Consider the following 20,685-nt stretch of genomic DNA (forward strand, 5'->3'; position numbering starts at 1 on the left):
ATAAGGCAATTAATTAATATAAGTATTCTATTAATATATTATATATATATATATATATATATATATATATATATATATATATTATATATATATATATATATATATATATATATAAATAATTAATATAATACTATTCCCACAACGTTTCATTAGTGCAGAAACCAGCAATAGGCTATTTGTGTCAGAAGTGGGATATTATTCTTGATGTGATTTTATGAACTGTTGTCTTCGTGTGTAAACTTTTTTCAAGTATCATAATATCTGTGTGTGAACTTTTATCTTCAAGTGTGAATTCAAATCTTCAAGTGAGAAACCTCTATCTTAGGCTCGATGCACACTTGCATCATTTCTAGTCGCGGTTTCACAACCAGAGCAACAACGACGTCACTGGCATTCTAAAAGTTGTTGTTAGAAGTATATGGGTTCTGGACGGAGCAGTGCACATTACAGCATCGCACGCCCGCTCACGCTTCGCCAAAGCTCTGCTGACGCATGCCAGCCGCCTCTTTCTTTACGTCACGGCGGGCAAGCCGCGCGTTTTATTCTCTACTTAAAAAACCTAAATCTCGTAAAAATGGTGAAAGAGAAATTGTGATTCCAGATTCGGATTCAGCGCCTCCAAATTAGTCAAGTGGCCTCGCGGCTCTCAAAAATAATCATAATTTAAGAAGTTTTGGTTCAATTGGATTTAAGCCATTCTATTCAAGCCATCCAGTACTCAATATTTTTTGAATGTTTTGTCAGAGATTGGTGAAAATCCATAATAAGAACTTATATTGTTTGGGAGTTAATCTTAATCTTAATACAATAACATACTTTGTTATTGCATTGGGGTAAAAGTAATAGTCCAAGAATAATTGTACTATTATTAAGGCCCCTACACACTGTAACGCTCCTTGGGGGGTTCCTGGTTTTTGACTTGAGTAATGCCCCAGACGGAGACGTCACACAGGTATAAAATCTTACACTGAATCCTCGGTGTTGTAATATCAAATTTATGAGTGTGGATGAATACGGTACTACAGAACACCAGACTGAGAAATTCAATATAAGATTTCATTTAATAGTCCAAATCGCGCGAGGCACAAACTCCTGCACACCCTTGATCTGTTCAATGACTATCTGTATGAGAATAATATTCTTTGCAAGTATGCGTCGTAGTGTAGCAATTGCTAGACACTAGATTCAGAGACCTTAAATTATTACCTGTATTGTAGACAGTGTACAAAATCAAACAGGTCGAGCAAGGAACTTGGTGCATATAATTTGCGGGATTGCACCACTAATAAATTCTGACGGTCTAGAATAGGTTTGATAGACCAAATGCCGTTTGGAAGATACTTCGCAGACAGAATCTTTCCAAGTTTCAGGCTCTATTGTGTGATTCTCTACGCTGTAACTGTTTCTGCTCTGCGATGGGAATTTTTATTCCTAAGTCGATGTAGGGCACAGATAGAAGCTGAGATATTAGCAGGTAAGGACAGAGAACGTATGATCTCGATCTGAACCCACTTAATATTTCCAATTAGATCTGTTCCTTGAACCAGATTTGGATCAATTATTTCAATGATCGTTTTTGATCGGTGCTCAACAAGTGCCAAACACAAAATCTGAAGGGCTAAAGAAATAATCGAACTCAGGGAATAAAGTATTGAATTTGAAATATAATGAGCAGTAATAATAATTAATAAACAGTACAGTTTCAAGATTTGATAAACAGGTTTTGAATAATTTTCTGCTGACAGACTTATTTGAATTAGTGCTATGATGCTGGGCTATCATGCACGTTCTTTTTACAGAATTTAAAAATTCTTAAAGATAAATTATGATTCCAATGATTTAACTAGAAAATATTACAATATGTGAAATTTAAACAGGGTCGTGGTTCAGGCAAATGAGGACAGTTAAACGACCACAAAAATTACAATTATAATTCAGTACACTTATACTATTTGCGCTTTCGATGTGGCCATTAATAATTAGCGAAGTAAAATTGAAGTAAATTCTTGTACTTTTCGAAGCGAAGGGTGTGGCCCCATAGAATAAAAGAGAACTCACGTGATCCTTCTTGGTATGGTGGTTTCTTTGAATTAATTTAGATTCGATGATTCGATGATTCAATCTTCAGCACATGAGAGATTTTTTAGAAATTAATTATTTCCTTCACTAATAAAAATGAATAATAAAATTTAGATTCATGGAAGTAATCGATTGATAGAATAATTTACAAATATAATAATATTGTCTCAGGTATAGGCTAACAATTAAAATACATAAATTTAACAAATAAGAATCACACTAGAAAAATGGTAACTTTTAGAACAGGGTCTTTACAGTGAAGGCATAAAAAGGGAAGTAGTGTCTCTCTTCTCGAAAAACTTTTGCTGAGCAGTTCCGTCTCACTTACTTAATTTGCATAGAATTTTGCTATTGGTGGAACTAGTATGACGTATACATCATGTCAGAGATGAGTAAGAGAATAGTTCATGCTTTACAATAAATAAACTTAAACTATCTGCCTTTTATTAGTAATTAAATTCTCTTCATATTTCTCCTTATTCAACATACAATGTGTTACCGCATATGATAAGGCCTTTTCTATTTGCTGATAACAAAAATAGAGTATCATGTTTGAATATCATCCCTTTTTGGTGTCATTTTTCTGACCCATGATTGGCCTGAACGGGTTACAGAGATTTTTACATCAGTCCATGCGGTTGACTCTATAATAATTATTATATAATATCAATATTTCATATAAATTTAATATTATGTATTACACACTGATCACAATAACTGGATAATGTGATCAGTTAATTTCCAAGATTCTGTTTGTGTTTTTACTATGTCTCTCAAGAAGGAAATAAATTCATTTATTCATTTATTCATTTATTCATTTATTCATTTTATTATAAGAGATTCTTATTACATTACTAAATAACAAAAAATGATTATTACAATTCTTATCAATGATAATGCTTGTATCATGACCATGCTCGCTTTTATAATATTGTAACAATATTTTATTGTTACAATTGTGAACGATGAGAATTGTGCGAATTATCATGAGAATTCAGTCCTGTATAACATTTCATTTCACTGCCTTGCTTTTCTGCGTTGTGTTGTGTCTACTTTGTTAGTGTGTGCGTAGAAGTTGTAGTACTCAGAAAAACTACAATTTTCCTGGAGCAACAGCTTAGTTCATGACCCTTGCTTTTCTGCGTTGTGTAGTGTCGACTCTGTAAGTGTGCGCGTAGAAATTGTGGTACTGAGAAGATCAACGATTTTCCTGGAGGACCAGTCTGGTTCACGACCTTATAAGGCAAGGAATTTATAGCTGTCAAGGAAAAATAGCTGTCACTTGGTGGGAGAATGTATCTTAAATTGTAGTTGTAACGTTCCTTTCTATTGGTGGAAATTTTTCTAGAGAATAGTAACTGCCAATCACAGTTAACGTTGGTTAGGTATATCTAGTATGGACGATCACACAGCTGTCCACGGCAAGACGAGAAAAGCGAAGTGGATTCACTCAGCGTCTGTCCTCCGTCATAAGCAGTAACGGTACAAAATGTAGTCTGATCAGAACTTTGTGTTAATCATGGCTTCCATGCCAGGTTTAGGCTTTTTTAGAACTTGGCTCTGGAACCTTTTGTTCCAGTAGCAATTTTAGTTTTTTCCGCCTCAGTAGTTGCTTTAATTAAGAGGAGAGAGAGTATCAAATTGTCACCTCACAATGGAGATTTTCCTCCTATAACCGCTACTAAAGGTACGTCATAGATTTATAATATAATTGAGGAAATTATTATCGATGAAAGCTTCCATCAAAGTATTTATTGTAATGTACCGTAATTAAAGTGTAATAATTGAGAATAGTCCTTTTGATTTGAATGGAAGATGGTAATGGTAATTCAAACTGATAATGTTGGAAGAAAATGAACGATATATGTTTTGTAGAAATTTAGAATACCTATTAGTAGGAATTAAGATATTTTTTTTTGATTTAAATTATTTTCGAAGAGGAAGCTATTAACCTAAATTTCAATTACTGTTGTTTAAATCCAAATTGACTGATGTTTATAGTATATTAGTATGAGTTCTATCAGTATTTTTGTTATATATTTTATTTGTTTGTTGATTCTAAAGAAAAGCTTTCTTGATTCTCAAGGAAACACCTATCATGTAATTTATTCTTTTAAATTACAATATATGTGTAATTTATGTAAGAGAACTGACTAAACTAACAACAATACTCGAAATACCTTATTATGAAGTAATTCAATCAACTTGTGAATTATGTAGGCCTATTATGGAATACTATGTACTCATCGCTTTGTGTATAGGGCATAACCCTGATTACAAATAAATTCTTTTCTATTAAATCAAGAGATTGAAGTACCGTAGGTAATGTCTATTTATGTTTTAAAGTAATAAGTATTGATTTGAGTTTTATATAAACTAAAGTAGGTTGATTTTATTATATAACTGAAGTTAAGTTTATTTGTATTATCCTAGTTTATTTTCTTATTCTAACAGCGGTGTAAGTACGGGAACATCAAGTATGAATACAATTCAACGTACGAATCCATCAATTTACGGGTTCATGAATGTGTGTCTTTAAGCCGCTGAGACACCTCTGAATCGATGGCCGTCCTAGAAGTTTGGGGTATGCTGTCTTCTGTCCATCTGGACGTGTAGAGCTCGATCACCGAGCCTAGATTCAATTTGAAGAAACAGCTATGAGGTAACAACTTTTTTCCAAATTAAACGAACGTCCCAGGAACACCGGATGTGACAGAATGGGTTTTAATAATTATAGACTTTCAAAAAAGGGGAAGGGTGCAAAACGTGCGGAATTAGACTTTTGTTAAATCGTAATTTTGAGATATTATTGGGAATGGATAGATTACTAATTTTATTAATTTTGGTTTGAGTAATAGATTTTCGGTTGTATCTTTACATTGAAATGTGAGGCCATATTTTCTCTGTAAGGATCCAGCTGGGAATTTCAGTTTTCTTTAAATTTATATTTTAATCTACTAATAAGCTACTAAAGTTGAATAAGTATATGAAATGTTTAAAGGTCCCTTATTGATAAATTAATGTTTTAGAATAATTTTGGTCTTGAAGTTGTAAAGGATCGAATAGAAGTTTCAAGGACCCTAGCATTTCTAAATTTGTTTTGATAACACATATTTTTGAATAGTATTCCTATGTAGAATTCCGTGATGTGATACTTGAGGAATGTTTGTCTTTGCAGCTTTCATGATATAAAGATACAGAATAGTTATTATTGGGGATCATTAATATTTGATAATGTTTTGATAGTGTTTTAAAGTTTCCAAGTGTGTTCTAAATTTAATGTTCTAAGAATTTTATGAATTTTATGTGGATCTTTTCTTAAAATATTTATTGTCATTTATGATTAACTTCTGAGACATATCTATGATAATTTTCAATTCTTCTTTTGAAATTAGAGTCCTTTAAGCTTCTTATGATACAATCTAAAACGTTTTCAATGTAGAGCATACGAAGTAGGTTATTACCGAATTACAGTATCTATATTCAGAGATAACTTTCTAAATTTAGTAATTTTATTATCGGTTTACATGATGTAACTTATTTTGTTTTATTAATTGTTGAATTTAACTGTAAGAGGTGACAATATAGTTGATATCTTCTCTCTATTTCGTTGTCTCTCTTGTCATTTCTGGATTCCCGTTCTCTAGCACTAGGTATGTTTATCAAGTATCCCTTTTATTAAGTTATATTGTGTGTGCTTCTAAATTCTAAATTCCAAATTAATTTTCTAAATTCATAGCACGGCACAATATCTAACATGTTGTATATTTCCATTAATAAATTATTTTAACAATAATAATTATTTTTTCATTTTGAAACTCTTATCCTTATTACAATAATTATTGGTTTTTAGAAGTAATTATATCATCGTTTCGAAACGTAAGTTCAGCAGTACAAATAATTCATTTTGACTAATTTCTTGATTGCATTCAAAACAGCTGTTCACTAACATAAACAAAATTGTAACCTCTAAATTTGATGGTTGACTATAAGCGATTTACAAATTATTTGCAATAAATTATAATTTTCAATAAATAATTCTTCCAAAATATGCCGTATAGAACTGTGCTCTTATCTCAGTCACAGCTGTTGATAAGTATAATCTTCATTGCTATCAAGTAACAGTAAGTTTGATACTCTTCCTAGCCTTTGACAATAATAATATCGTTCATTTCTTTGATTTATTTCATTTTATGGTCTCAATAACTTTAAGATGTCACAACACCTACGGATTTGGCTCGCGGATTTGGCCTGTGTTGGCTCGTGTCCTTGAACGACTCGGAGCAAAATCACTACACACTTCTAGTAGTAAGCAATGCAAGCCCGGCCGCCTGCCCTACTTTTCAAGGCTATCCTCTCCAACAAAATCTAAATCGTCCAATAATGGAGATGGAGGAATTTCGATTTCAGATTTGAATTCAGCGACCCCAATAGAATTCTTATTCTATACACTGTATATGCTGTGTATATACTGTTAACGTACTGGTCAATTGATAAATATAGAATTGGAATAGTACCATTTTTCGAAAAAAACAATATAGTTTTTTGAATTATTATTATAGAACAATTGACAATTGATAATTTAAAGCACTATACATTTCGGGACTCTTTCTGCACGGAGGAAAATCGAGCTTTGTGAATAATTAAAAATAGTTGGAAGTACAACCACCAGCTATCATAATCAACTTCTGATTGAGATGAAAATATTCCTATTGGGGTTAAACAGAATTCCCTGTTACTTCAACTATCTTGTTCTTGTTAGTAGAAATTTCAACCTGAATGCAATCGTTCCAACATAGAATTATTGATCCAACTGTGAGATTGTGGGATCTACTAGAAAGTCATCGGTTGTGACGTCACGGTTCAACAGCTCTTTTACAATATGATAGTTGTTTCAACAAGAGTTGCTGCATTTACAATTATTATTTATTTTTACAAGATCCATAGTTGGTTGTATTCGGGAGTTAGTAGATTTTGATTGTTGACGCAACTTACAGGAGCCTAGTACAATTTACTATACACAGATAGTTCAAACAAACTTAAAAATAGTTTATTCTGACAGATGGTTCTAGTGAACTAAGCTTCACTACCTATTTTGCAGGCTATCTCAACTAACTACTTTTGTTCTCCATTCCCTACATCTGGTTATTTCTCTAACAACAATACTGTTAGCTAGTTCTACAAGATTTGTAGTAATATTGATTGAACAAAATCACTATACCAATTGTTGATTCAACTCGACTGATGATAATAGTGACTGCCAAAGTGCATTCAACATTTTTTGCACTAATTGGAGGGCAATTTTTATTATATTCCGCTCAACAGTAATTATCTGGTCATGGGTTTATATCCCGTCTGCCACTTGGTTGTTTGGTCATTTCTCATCATCTCACTCATCTCATTACTCAAAAACAAGATAATCTTATGAGTGCACATAGTGCATGCATTGAATGAAAGACTTTGGAACGTTGAGCTGACATAAATATTATTTATTTTGATTTAAAAATAAAAATGAAATCAAAGTTGGATAAAAATGCTTCAATCATCTTACTATTATTTATTATTAAGTTCTGATTTGAATGTTTTGAATTGGATAGAATCAATGTCAGTATCATAATGAAAGTTATACTATTACGGTATAGTAAAGTTGTAATGTTTGATAGAATATTAAAGTATTTTGTTATAATAAATCAGAATTTAGGATGATTTATGAGAAGATTTGCTATTTTAGCTTTTGGTTTGCTATTTTTGACAGAATTTTGGATAATGTTGTACGTATATTGAATCATATTGTACTTCTTGATTGAATATATACACAAGAACCGAGGTCTAATATATTTTTCAAAATGGTAGACTATTACAATAGTTTAGAGCTGGATTTGCACTTTGTTCATGTTTCATCCAAAAGGATTTTTATCAACTTGAGAATAATTCTTGGTGTATATGAGTATATTATTCGAGTTCACTGTAACCTTCAATTTGGTTGGTTCTCCAATTGACTCCAACATTATTTCTATCAGCAGACTATACCAAACGATTTCGAAACTGAATCCTTATTAATAAGCCTATAGCATTATTCCTTCATGCAATGTCATACTAAGCACTATGTCCTATTCACAAAATAATAAAGGTTGATTGCCAAAAGAATAATGTCATATTATATGGTACCAAATTTATCTCCCATTTATCAAAATCTAGGATGAAAATTGAACTGTACTATAATGTATGTCATACATGACATCAAAACCCATTCAATTTTTGAAATATTATTTTGTGAATTGGAGGTCTGGTCGCGGATTTAATTATTATTAAATGTAATTGATAAAGCGAGAAGATCTCCAATGTACAAAGATAAAACGTGTGTTTTATCACGTTTCGTGAAGGCAATATTATGGTTTTTAGCTCCATGCTATACAAACAAGAGTGAGTCGACTTTTGGTCTGTGAATCAAGGCTGCATGTGTTTTTTTTACATAAATAGATTTTGATTTTTTCTTTTGGGGCCCATATTCTTTGAACCGTTTGTGAAGTTAGTTGTTGAGTTAAGGCATTGGTTACCTGAAGGATTTTGTATTGAGAATTCAATCATTATAGGCTGTCACAGTTTGGGCAGTTTGAACCTACATAATTGTATTTTCAGGATTCTAACTGCCCGAACTGTGACAGCCTATAATAATTGAATTCTCAAGACAGAATCCTACAGATAACCAATGCCTTAACTCAACAACTAACTAACTTCAAATAACTAACAACAAATAACTTCACAAACGGTTCAAAGAATATGGGCCTCGAAAGAAAAATTCGAAATCTCATCAGAACCCATTCAATTTTTGAATGGGTTTTGATGTCTTGTATGACATGTATTCATGTAAAAATGTGAAATAGGGCAAAATTAGAGATCAATGTCTTTTGCATAACATAATTATTAAAATTAAAGCTTATAGTTTTGGAAAATAGAGAATATTGAAGTACAGTCTCAAGCTTAAGAACACTAGAAACTAATAGAAACAATAATTCAATAATTGAATACAGAGCAAATGGTGTTATTCAATCTAATAGTGATAAATAAGTTCCATTACTCAGTACTCAGTAGGCTAATTGAAATCCAAATAATTGGAGTCCACGCCATGACACTAACCATTAACTGACACTAACCATTAACTGACACTAACCACGACACACACACTATTTACACTTGTTTATTGCTTTTATCTATCGAGTCTAGTTTAGCTGATTTGAGTTTTGCAAACTAACACCCTATTGTCAAACTAAATAATAATCAAAATATCAATAATTAAAAGGACCGGTTTCCGAGCTCGGGATTTAGCTGTTACTTTCAATAGACTCAGAAATTTGACTGTTCCAAGCGCTGCGACTACGCCCCATTTCAACCCAAATTTCTGACTTCAGAGTTGAAAAGTCTAAACTTAGCTGAATATTAAGCTTGGAAACTGCCCTCAATTATAAAAATAAATTTGGTAAATTGGAATTGAATCATAATTATCATTAATTCATTAACAAACTGCAAACAATTTAATTATATTCTATCATCGTACGGTTGCAACACTGGTGCGGAACTGTGGAATCGCAGAAAGTAGCAATGTCTTCCACTGTTTACCACACCATTGTGAGAGGGAGAGTGGGAGAGGGAGGATGCAGAAGAGTGGTGGTAACCTATGCTAAATAGCATTACTGTAATCACATACTTTTGATAATCACACTGAACGGATTGAACTGATGATGTACTAGTGTACTATTCAAACTTGGTGCGCTCGCTATAAAACTTTTAGCTTTTGGTTTCTTCACCTATTTTTGTATTTTTTTCTAAATATTTCAATTCAATTAAATAATATACACATTACATAAACTTCTGTCCAGTCATTGGCGAATCCAAAGATGACCAGACGCCTCGCCTCTGAGAAGATTGGTGAACCAGGTCCAATTTGGTCTTTGGTAGTACAGTACTGGAGGACGACAGTAATTGCTATCCTGATGACGCTCGCTTGTCCCATTTACCTTTGTAGCCGTACATGTGACAAATTCTCTGAATTATTTGAAGATACTTGTTGTCTTCGGCAACAATTTTATGAGCAGAAGCGAATTGATGATGTGGAAATAGAGACTCATAGCTGTACTCTATTTCAATGGAAGTGTCAAATCGATAAATGGCAGTGACATACATTATATGCTCCTCGCCAAAATTGTGTGTCCACGATCCTGTTGGCAATAGTCTGACATGTAGAGAAGGTGGAGCGACACCACCAGCTGGCTCTGCCCATCTTTTCTTTACTTTTCCATTTGAGGTTAGATTACTTTTGTATCAGGCTATAATTTGTAATTTTCTAGTGGTTTATTCATGCATGATGAAATGTGTGTGGCTGCATGATAAACATGCATGTACACTGATTACATGCATGTCCAAATATTCCAATAAGTACCAAACTTGTTTTCTCAGCAAATATTCATGCATTTATAATGTATTAATTTTCCTGGTTTCAGATATCCCATCGATCTTGCCACGTTGAATGATGGAAGGCCATTCTCTCAACAGGACATTGATAGAATCTTCAAGATCCCACAGAATACAATCACAAATTACATTTTACGTGGAGGAAAGGCATTCATCACAGCAGCAGGTAATGTCTAACTATTTTCTTGCGATATATAAAATGAATTAATTCAATGGGCACAGTATTCACCAGAGGGTGAGGGAACAGTATCTTCCACCTGCAACTATAGTGAGGTTCACGTTATTATGACAGTATTTGATCGACATTGCTATCCTCGTCAATCATTTGACAACACAGATAGTGCCATCCTTTTCTAGCTCTGCAATGTTGCCAGATCGTTTTTTAACAATGTAGAAATATGAAAACGTTGAGTGCGGCTGCAAAAAGCAGACTTGGCCGTGTGTGCTATAATACAAGTCTCCCAGGTATTGTAGCTGTCTGGCCCACTGAGCAATACAAGTCTCCCGGCTCTTGTATACCAAGAACCAGTGTGACAAGAGCTGGTATCTCGCCAATATCACCTTCTACAAGTCAATCCGTCAATCATTCGCATTCATGAAAGTAGAGACTGTTCACAGTATGAATGTATCAACTTGAATTCTTCATAGCTTGCTTCTTGATCGTTTCTGAAGCACTAGAGGCTGTATTCAGAAAACTTTTCGATTTTACTGTTTTTTCATTAGTCATTATAAGCTATATAATACAGTACAGACATCAAAAATATACAGAGTATCCCATCAAGGTTGACCATAGATTCCACTCGACATTTCTGACAGAAAATATTTTTCAAACTTTTTTGCTATCGAGCTTAGTTTTCGAGATATATCGATTTTGCAATATTTTCAGAATAGTCATTAAATACTCAAAAATTCAAACAAGATTATAAAATTTTATTTGTTGTTAGATATTCTGTAGTTTTTTCAGGGCTCACACTTGAAAAGAATGCTATTCTTCAAATCCAAATTTAAATTTTGAACCATTCTTTCTCGACTCTTCTCTGGGTAATTATAGTGGTTCAAATATTTCAAAAACCTCTCCATCGTACAAGCTCTTGAATGAGAATAAATTCGATAATGTAAGTTCCTTGATCAAGTGTTCAAAACTGCTAATATCTGGTATGAACACATTCAAAATGAGGGAATTCACAAACAGCATGCATCAAGTGATGATCCTGAGGGTGAAATCACCTTATTATTGCATTATTTTCTGTAGCATATAGCCTAAATCCTATTAATAATATTAATCATTCACTTTTACAAGATTCAACAAAATTTATCCATACAATAATAATTCAAAGTATATGAAAGACAGAATCAAGAAAAACTGATGACAATCATCCAGATGGTAATCAAGTTACATATCATGCTCATTGCTTACAGGAATTCAAAATAGACTCCATATCTGTTCATGCAACTCCTGCTGCCGTTCATCAAGCTTCAAGTTGCCCGTCTCACTTCGTTGGGCCATGTCTTCATTACTCTAAACGTCAATCGAATTTTGAGAATCAGTTCCTCCCTGGTCTCTATTGGTTCTCTGTAAACTTTACTTCTCACAACCCCCCAAAAGTAGAAGTCCATTGGAGTAAGATCAGGTGAGTGTGGTGGCCAACTTACGGGTCCACCTTCGCCAATCCACAGCCCAGCATATGTTATGAAGCCACCTACCAACGTTTCTAGTATAATGAGGAAGGCAGCCATCCAGCTGGAGCCACATAATCTGCCTCAAATTGAGAGGCACGTCTTCCATCAATTCATTGCGCTCATTAACCAGAACATCCAGAAAAAGCTTCACCATTTTTTGTTGCAGGTGAAGTGGAAGGTCCATGTATATAATGTGTTTAAAGATAAATACTTGCTTTTTGCTTCTATTGATGGTAGAGCATGAGTTCTTCAAGGGATTTGGCTGCTTTATTGAATGATGAAAGATGATATACAGGCACCCAAAAAAAATCTTTTCATGACCCAATTGGTAATTGATAACACTGAACTAATCTATACCAAATATTGGAGGTACCTCGAAAAAAATTTTTCTCCTGCCTACAAATTTCTCCTAACTTCTCATGTCAAGTCTCTCCTGCCAAGTGCAAGACTCAATTCACCCAATCCTCTCATAGCTGGTCATTGTGGTCAGTATGACCAGCTGAGATCACTGGGACTAATGATGCCTGAGTTATTATTTGATGAATAATTCATTTTGGGCTTTGGAATGCTCTTACAGTTGGCCTATTTTTATTAATACAAATAATCCTATTAATTATTTGATGGAAATACAAAACTTAGGTTGAACAGCATGTCCCACATTATAGTAGAATGAGTCAATAAATTCTTTCAATATTATTGATTTATCGATATTGCTGGTGACAACAATAATAAATTATCGATATTATATATATTTGACAATGACATTCGAGGTTATTTTGGAATTGATTCGTTTTCATTCAAAATATGTATCTTTATGACTTATATTTTCGATATGTCACATGAGACCTCCTTTATTTCAATGTTACAAATAGGAATGTTGACAAAGGCTTTATGAATGCGGACCATTGGAACAAATGAATCTGATATCAAGAAGATTATACAATTTTGGAAGCATTCATTCATTTTCCAAGAGCAGTGTTAATAAAATGGATGTTGGTCCAGGCGCAAATGTCATTCCATGGTCATTTTTGAGTAACAGCCATGGAAGATGTCTTAATTTCTTTGTTAGGACTAGCATAATGAGAATCAAATAGAATAGAATGACAGCCTTTATTTTATACCTGGGAGGGCGAAGTTAGGGCGCAGTCAGCCCTCTCTTACACTTAACCCTCCAATACAATAAAAAATTATAATTTAACAAGCAATACTCAGTAAAATAAAATAAAACAAACGATATTTTGCCACAAAGTGGAATTGTGATGGGAAAATGTTGCTAAATAAATGTTAATATTATTAAAAGACGCTCGGCTATCAGCAAGCCAGCTGACCGCGGTGATAAGTAGGGTACAGATGGCACACCATCTTCCGTGCATCGAGAGGACTCTTACCGCCTCTGACGGCAGCGCAACTCCATCCCCTCCACTTTGGTAGAGTATATAAACGCTGGACGAGCCCCAGACCACAGCACTCTGCTCCCAACCTTCCTGCTCTCCTGGTACAGTGGCCTGTTGGCTGTCGCCCATCCCTGTCCCCCTCTCCTGATACAGCGGCCTGTTGGCTGCCGTACGTCCCTCTCCTCTCATCCTCCCAGGGCACCATGGCCCGTTGGCTGCCGTCCCTTTCCACCTATCCCCCAGGGCACTTCGGCCCATTGGCTGCTGTCCCTTTCCACCTATCCTTCAGGGCACAGCAGCCCGTTGGCTACCGTCATTTTCCACCCATCCTCTCAGGGCACAGCGGCCCATTGGCTGCCATCCCTAACCTTCCATTCTCCCAGGGCACAGTGGCCCATTGGCTGCTGTCACTATCCTTCCATTCTCTCAGGGCACAGCAGCCCGTTGGCTGCCGTCCCTATCCTTCCATCTTCCCAGGGCACAGCGGCCCGTTGGCTGCCGTCCCTATCGTTCCATCCTCCCAGGGCACAGCGGCCCATTGGCTTCCATCCCTTACCATCTATCCTCTCTGGACACAGCGGCCCCTTGGCTGCCATCCTTTTCCACCCATCCTCCTGGGGCACAGCGGCCCGTTGGTTGCCATCCTTTTCCACCCATCCTCTCAGGGCACAGTGGCCCGATGGCTGCCATCACTATCCTTCCATCCTCCTTGGCTGCTGTCCCTATCCTTCCATTCTCCCAGGGCACAGCGGCCCATTGGCTACTGTCGCTTTCCATTCATCCTCCCAGGGCACAGCGGCCCATTGGCTGCCATCCCTATCCATCCATCCTCCCAGGGCACAGCGGCCCATTGGCTGCCATTTATATCCTTCCATCCTCCCAGGGCACAGCAGCCCATTGGCTGCCGTCCCTTACCGTCTATCCTTTCCGAGCACAGTGGCTCATTGGCTGCCGTCCCTCCCATCTATCCTTCCTCTTCCTACTACACTGGAGTGGAACCAGGCCATAAGGCCAATACAAAATTACCTCGAAGTGGTGTCATCAGAGTAGAGAGCGACCTTCACGCTGTCAGAAGCACCAGGAGGTGCTGTCCACACCAGCTAAGGTACAAAGAAGGAAGAAGAGGAACTTCAACTTGCCTCTTTTCCCCGCCCACATTACGACTGACCTAAGTCATCCTGGAACAACACCTGGATATCAATCACCTACCTCTGAAAGTACTCAGGGTGAACGTGATAGATTGGCGCCCAACATGGGGCATGAGGCAACGAAGTAAGAATCATGAGTGAACAGGGCAAGGCTGATTCAGATGCTCAACACCAGGAGCTGACAGAGGATTAGTCGGTTGAGGACATAAACCTCGAGGTGATAGCCGACCCCAGAATTTTCTGGATCTATAGATTGAAGAAGGATGAAGCATTCAATCTTCTACAAGATTGGGGCATAATGTCATCTGGAATGCATGCCGAGCTGAGAAGGTTGTTAGTGGAACAACATAAGAAGATGGCAGTACGTTATCTCAGCCCAAGACCCGCCGGCATAATGAGCGGAAGCAGTGGGGGAACTGAACACTCGGTGACAGGTACCTCATACTGAGGTTAGAACCAATATTCACACAAACCCCCTCATGGACCCAGGGGCGGTATGTGACAAAGTAAGAAGCTGGGGACTGTCTTTTGATGGCCAATCAGATGCTCCCAGCTTCCTAGAAAGGCTAGACGAACTACAACAAGCCTATGGGCTTACTGGCAACCAACTACTAGTTGCCCTTCCTGAATTACCAGTAGGTAAAGCTACCCTATGGATGCATAATCATCGTGACCAGTGAAAATTGTGGGACAATTTTGTGACAGATTTCAGATCATGCTACTATCCACTTACCTATGTATGAGGAGGACCTCGAGAATCTAATTCAGACCAGGAAGCAAAAGGAAGGTGAGTCGTTTGACGAATCTCTTGAAGATGTACTGACACTCCTGAGGTGTTGAGGAGGTTTCACAGACGAAAATAAATTACAGAGAGTGTATAAGAATCTCCTCCCACGATACAAATTGTATATTCGGCAATCAGATGTTCATAGTACCAACAAATTAGGAAAATTTGTAAGGAAGTATGAACAAATCAAAGCAGAGGAGAAACAGAATAGACAGAATTCGAGAGTTCACATGACTGAGGACACGAAAAAGATTACAAGGCTCAAGGTAGAGACAGTTATAACCCCTACTAGTAACAGACCATCTCTTAGTGAGTCTGAACCCGTGTGTTGGCAATACAAGAGACTGGGGCACTGGAGATCACACTGTCCTGATATCCTGCCATGTAAAAGGCGCGGAAAGAGAGCACTGGAATGTGTCTGTGATGTGCAGAAGGAGAATAAAACTCTGAACAAGACAGCAGTGATGCGAACAGCACACAGGATTCCTGTGATTGAAGAGTCATCAAGGGACAACAGGCTATTCATTACTGTGACAATCGGTGGTAAAAAGTGTCGGGCATTGCTGGATACTGGCGCTGAAGCTAATTATATGAGTAACGAGGTCTATGAAGTCCTCCGGAGAATAGGGATGATACAGAATTAGCCAGCACATCACCACACAATATTAGCTGATGGACGATTACCTCATTAAATGGGAAGCTGACAACTAATGTAACTATAGAACAAATCACAGTTCTACTAGCGGCATCTATAATGGAAGGACTTGGACAAGAGTTGCTATTAGGCATGGAATTTATGCATGAAAACAAAGTGAATATTCACACATTCACAAGAGAGGTGGAGTGGAATCCTCCCCAATTGAATCCTTCAAGTCAGCGAATTATGTCACGATTGTTTTTATTGAGGACTAAGATAACATCAGTCCCAACAATAGCAGCTGTAGACTCCAAATCTCCAGACAACAAGAGTTGCAACAGAAGGATGTTCAAGCAGGTTGGTTTGAACAGAGTCGAACCCAATGCCTTGATTTATAGAAAGGCAGAGTTGTCATATATTCCGAGACAAGCATCCTGGGATGACATAGTTGATCACTGTGATGCAATGAATGACTCTGAACGACAGGCCGATTTATGCTCCAACTGTCAGAGCAAAGACTTCGAACTCTGAGAAAGTTGTGGAAGTCAGGATGAAGCGAATGCCATCTCATGGCAAGTCAGATGTTAGCCTCACGGTCAACACAAAGAGGATAACCCAAGGCAGGAAATCATTCTGTGAAAACAATACAACACTCCCGCCACGCCCAACAAACAGGAAGGTGGTAAGGAAAGATTCAATGCCACCATTGGCTGACATGGAGGTGGAAAAGTTAACACACCCTTTGACTGTCAAAGAGATAGTCCCACAGGATCCCAGACCAGGCCCATCTGAAAATATGGATCCAGTGCTGTGCCACCACAACACAATACCAGGGAAGCACAGACGAGCAGGTCAACCACGTATAAAAGTCCAGTTACCAGATGGACAGTGTAAATATGTACCTGTGGACCAGGTATAGATGACACTCATAGCGAGTGGCATACACCTCTAAAGGTGATGCCTGAGTGGCATACACCTCTTAAGGTGATGCCTAGATGGCTCACGCCTTTTAAGGTGGTGCCATGCAGGGCTCCAATTCCCCCCCCCCCCATAACCAAGTATGAGTGGGGTGTCACAAAGTAAAATTGTGACGATTTTAAATTAAAAAAGTAAAAAAAATTATTATAATAATAATAAGTAGAATAGTTGAATAAACTTAAAAGTAGAGCATTCTTGAAATGTGAAACAAGATCTGTTGGGAAATAAATACAACATTCACGATGGAATGATAGGATTGAAGGAGCAAAAAGAGCAATATGGCTACAAACCTTATAAGCAAGATGAGAAAACAGAGAAATTAATAAATACTTCTAGCATGAGAATCATTTTGAGAGAGAGAAAGAGTATTTTTTATATCTGTCTGTAGAGTTCACTTTTAAAGTAGAACTTGATTCTCTTAAAATTACTCAAAAGAAATTAATTTTGAGACTGAATAAATGAATGTATCAAAACTATGAAAAGTATGTAAGCATGAAAAGAAAACTCACACACACACACACCACACACACACACACACACACACACACACACACACACAACACACACACACACATAAACACACACACACCCAATGATGCACCCCCCCGCTAAGCCCAGCCGCCCCCACAAACCCTAATCCACCAGAAGACAGCCGCGCCGAACTGATGACCCTCAATGTGCTTCAAATCAGCCGGCAATGAATTCCACAATCCACAAGAAAGGACTTGTTTAACATTACTGTCCTGTGAGTTGGGACAGCCAGCAGATGGGACCATGCCGTGTACCACCCCGACCGATATCACTCAAATATTGAAAATCGTCTGCAATATATGCAGGTGTTCCAGTTTATAATGTCTTATGCAGAAAAATAACAGCATGAAGTGCCCTACAATCATGCAGCCTCATGAGATTAAGTCTGTCAAAGTATTCAGTCACATGGTCATCACGTCTGAGGTTGAAGATGAAGCGTACACAGTAATTGTGGGCACGCTGCATCCTCTGTAAAAGTTGAACTGTCATATCAAGAGTCACAATGTCACAGTAGTTAAAAATTTGAAAAATCAAAGTCTTGACTAACATAATCCTTGTGGAGAAAGGAATACAGTCAGCAATCTTCTTCAAAGTCATAGTGCCTGCAATGACTCTATTGCAAGTTAAGGTCACATGATTTGTCCAGTCCAAAGTCTTGGTCATAGAAAGTCCTAAATTTTTAACATCTGAACTGTACTGCGATTGAACGTTGTTGATTGTGATGATAAGTCGAAACCACAGGCAAACACCTCTGAAACAAGATGGCCACCAAAATTTTCAGGGTTCTGCTATATCGCTTGTATTTCAATAACCGTTCAAGATACTGAACAGTTTTTCTGGGATAATAATATTATAAGAATCTTCCTCTAAAATTTTTGTTTTATAAAATTTCTCCCTAAAACGCATATTATTTCAGTTATAACCTTCTAAAGCCCAAAAAAACTTCCTTCAGAATTTGTTCAAATTTCATTCCATTAAAACTTTCTTCATACAAGAGAATATATATAGATTTATATATAGAATATTCATATAAACATATATTACAACTTCTCTGATAATCAATTATAAGGAATCAGTCAACTGATGGAAAAATGGAATATGCAGTAGGCAATTTAGACGATGAATCATCTCACAGACAATTGTGAGACAGAAAATGATTTCAGATAAGATGGGTTTGTTTGTGACAAGGACAGGTGGTTGCTAATGATGTTTTTCATGAAAAGTGGATTCAATGTTATTGCTTGTTATGCATATGCAGAATGTTGATGCTCACAAATTGGTTTCCAATCTGATACCAAAAGGAAAACGAAAGACTTGACACTGTAGAGCAACACAAAAATGCATACAATAGCCTACAATAATTTTATTATTGTACCTGATAAACTGAAAATTCAGTTGAAAAATAACTGATAGTTATGAATAGAAGGAGTTGGAGATTAAAGAAATCTTCATGATGTAGGTAGAAAGAAAAGGGGCATTCTGGGACAACCTTGACCTTGTTTCCAATGTTCATCATCACCAAACCTAAGCTGGACCACCCAAACCTTGTATCCAAAGGGCCCCTCAACTCCCCCACTTAAACCCCCCACCCTCCACCTACATCCACAATTTCAATTTAAAAAAAATTATTTCCCATCACAATCAATGTATTTTGATGAGAAGAATGAGAATTGTCCCATGACATTTTTCAATATCTATCTTCTTAATTAATGAGATGATTGAGAAAAACTGACTCACATTGTCAGACTTTCAAAAAATTCCCTCTAAATAATTTTTTTTTTTTTAAAATATCATTAATATGTATTATTATATTATATTATCTATGTATATTATGTATCTTGATTGCAGAAAAAAAAGATCTTTGATATTTTTGATAACTCTAATAAGAAGGGTGTTAATGGGTAAAATATCTGGAAATTATAAAAAATTATTCTTAATAAGAAAAATTCAAAAAAATATTTTCTATCGCAATCAATGTATCTCAATGGGAAGAATTAGAAATGTCCCTGACATTTTTCAATATCTATCTTGATCAACAAGATAATTGAGAAAAACTGACACATTGTAAGAATGAGAAAATTCCCTCTAAATATATATTTTTTTGAAAATAACATTGAAAAATATATGTATCTTGACTGCAGAATAAGAAAAGTCCTTTGATATTCTTCGATAACTCTAATAAGAAGGGTGTTAAGGCCCTTTTGTATTCCAGCCAATGATAGAAATCCAGTTACTTCAGATTTCTGCCCGATAATAGTGTTGTCGCCACTTCAGTGAAAGCTGGTGGAGAAGTACTATGTTTGTCCCCCACCTCTTACAGTTTTTCGCAGCTGACCACCCTCACTCCTTCAATGCCAGTCTACCAACACACCGATTCGAAACATTTTATGAGAGATTCTTCCCTTAAGTTTCTAGCTCTAGTCACAGTCAGCTTACTATCACAATGAGCATGGCTGTGAAGCTCGATGCCAGCACCAGCTGCATCTGCTATATGTAATATAATATTATTGTAGCTGTTATTATTCTCATTATAATTCTTTTTTGTGTAGTTGAGAAGTTGATATTGTGGTAATTATTCATATTGAATTTTGACAATTTCTTAGTCTTTTTCATTCATTATCATAATTTAATTACCAGCAAAAATCATTACATGACTTTTGAGAAGCAAAAACAAAGCTATTCAATCAACAGGACAGACAATAATATTAATAGTCTATAAAAACATCAAGATATTCACCAAGTTTCCCATAAAGTTTTTCACAATAATTGAAAATAGTATATTAAATTTATAATACGTCTCTATTGTCTAATATCACAGATAAGACAAGAAACGTGTCTTATTTTTACTATTTTACTATTGTTAGTTTACTATTTGGTTAGTCAATGATAATATGAAAACCGGGAACAGGATATGATATGGGTTACTTATACAAACTCAAGTTCATCTTTTATAGTGCTAAATGGGGTCTAATATGAAAAGAA

General features: G+C 36.2%; 1 protein-coding gene across 1 annotated transcript in view; it reads left to right on the top strand.

Annotated features, from left to right (window-relative positions):
• The window catches only part of LOC120354268 (putative mediator of RNA polymerase II transcription subunit 26), a 161,377-nt gene that overhangs the window by 91,263 nt on the left and 49,429 nt on the right, over positions 1 to 20,685 (top strand). Inside the window, exon 5 of the mRNA XM_039441162.1 lies at positions 10,578 to 10,714. Within this exon, the coding sequence (XP_039297096.1) occupies positions 10,578 to 10,714 (137 nt within the window). The remainder of the gene's footprint in view (positions 1 to 10,577; positions 10,715 to 20,685) is intronic.

The sequence above is a fragment of the Nilaparvata lugens genome, chromosome 14, assembly GCF_014356525.2.
Source record: "Nilaparvata lugens isolate BPH chromosome 14, ASM1435652v1, whole genome shotgun sequence".
NCBI lineage: Eukaryota > Metazoa > Arthropoda > Insecta > Hemiptera > Delphacidae > Nilaparvata > Nilaparvata lugens.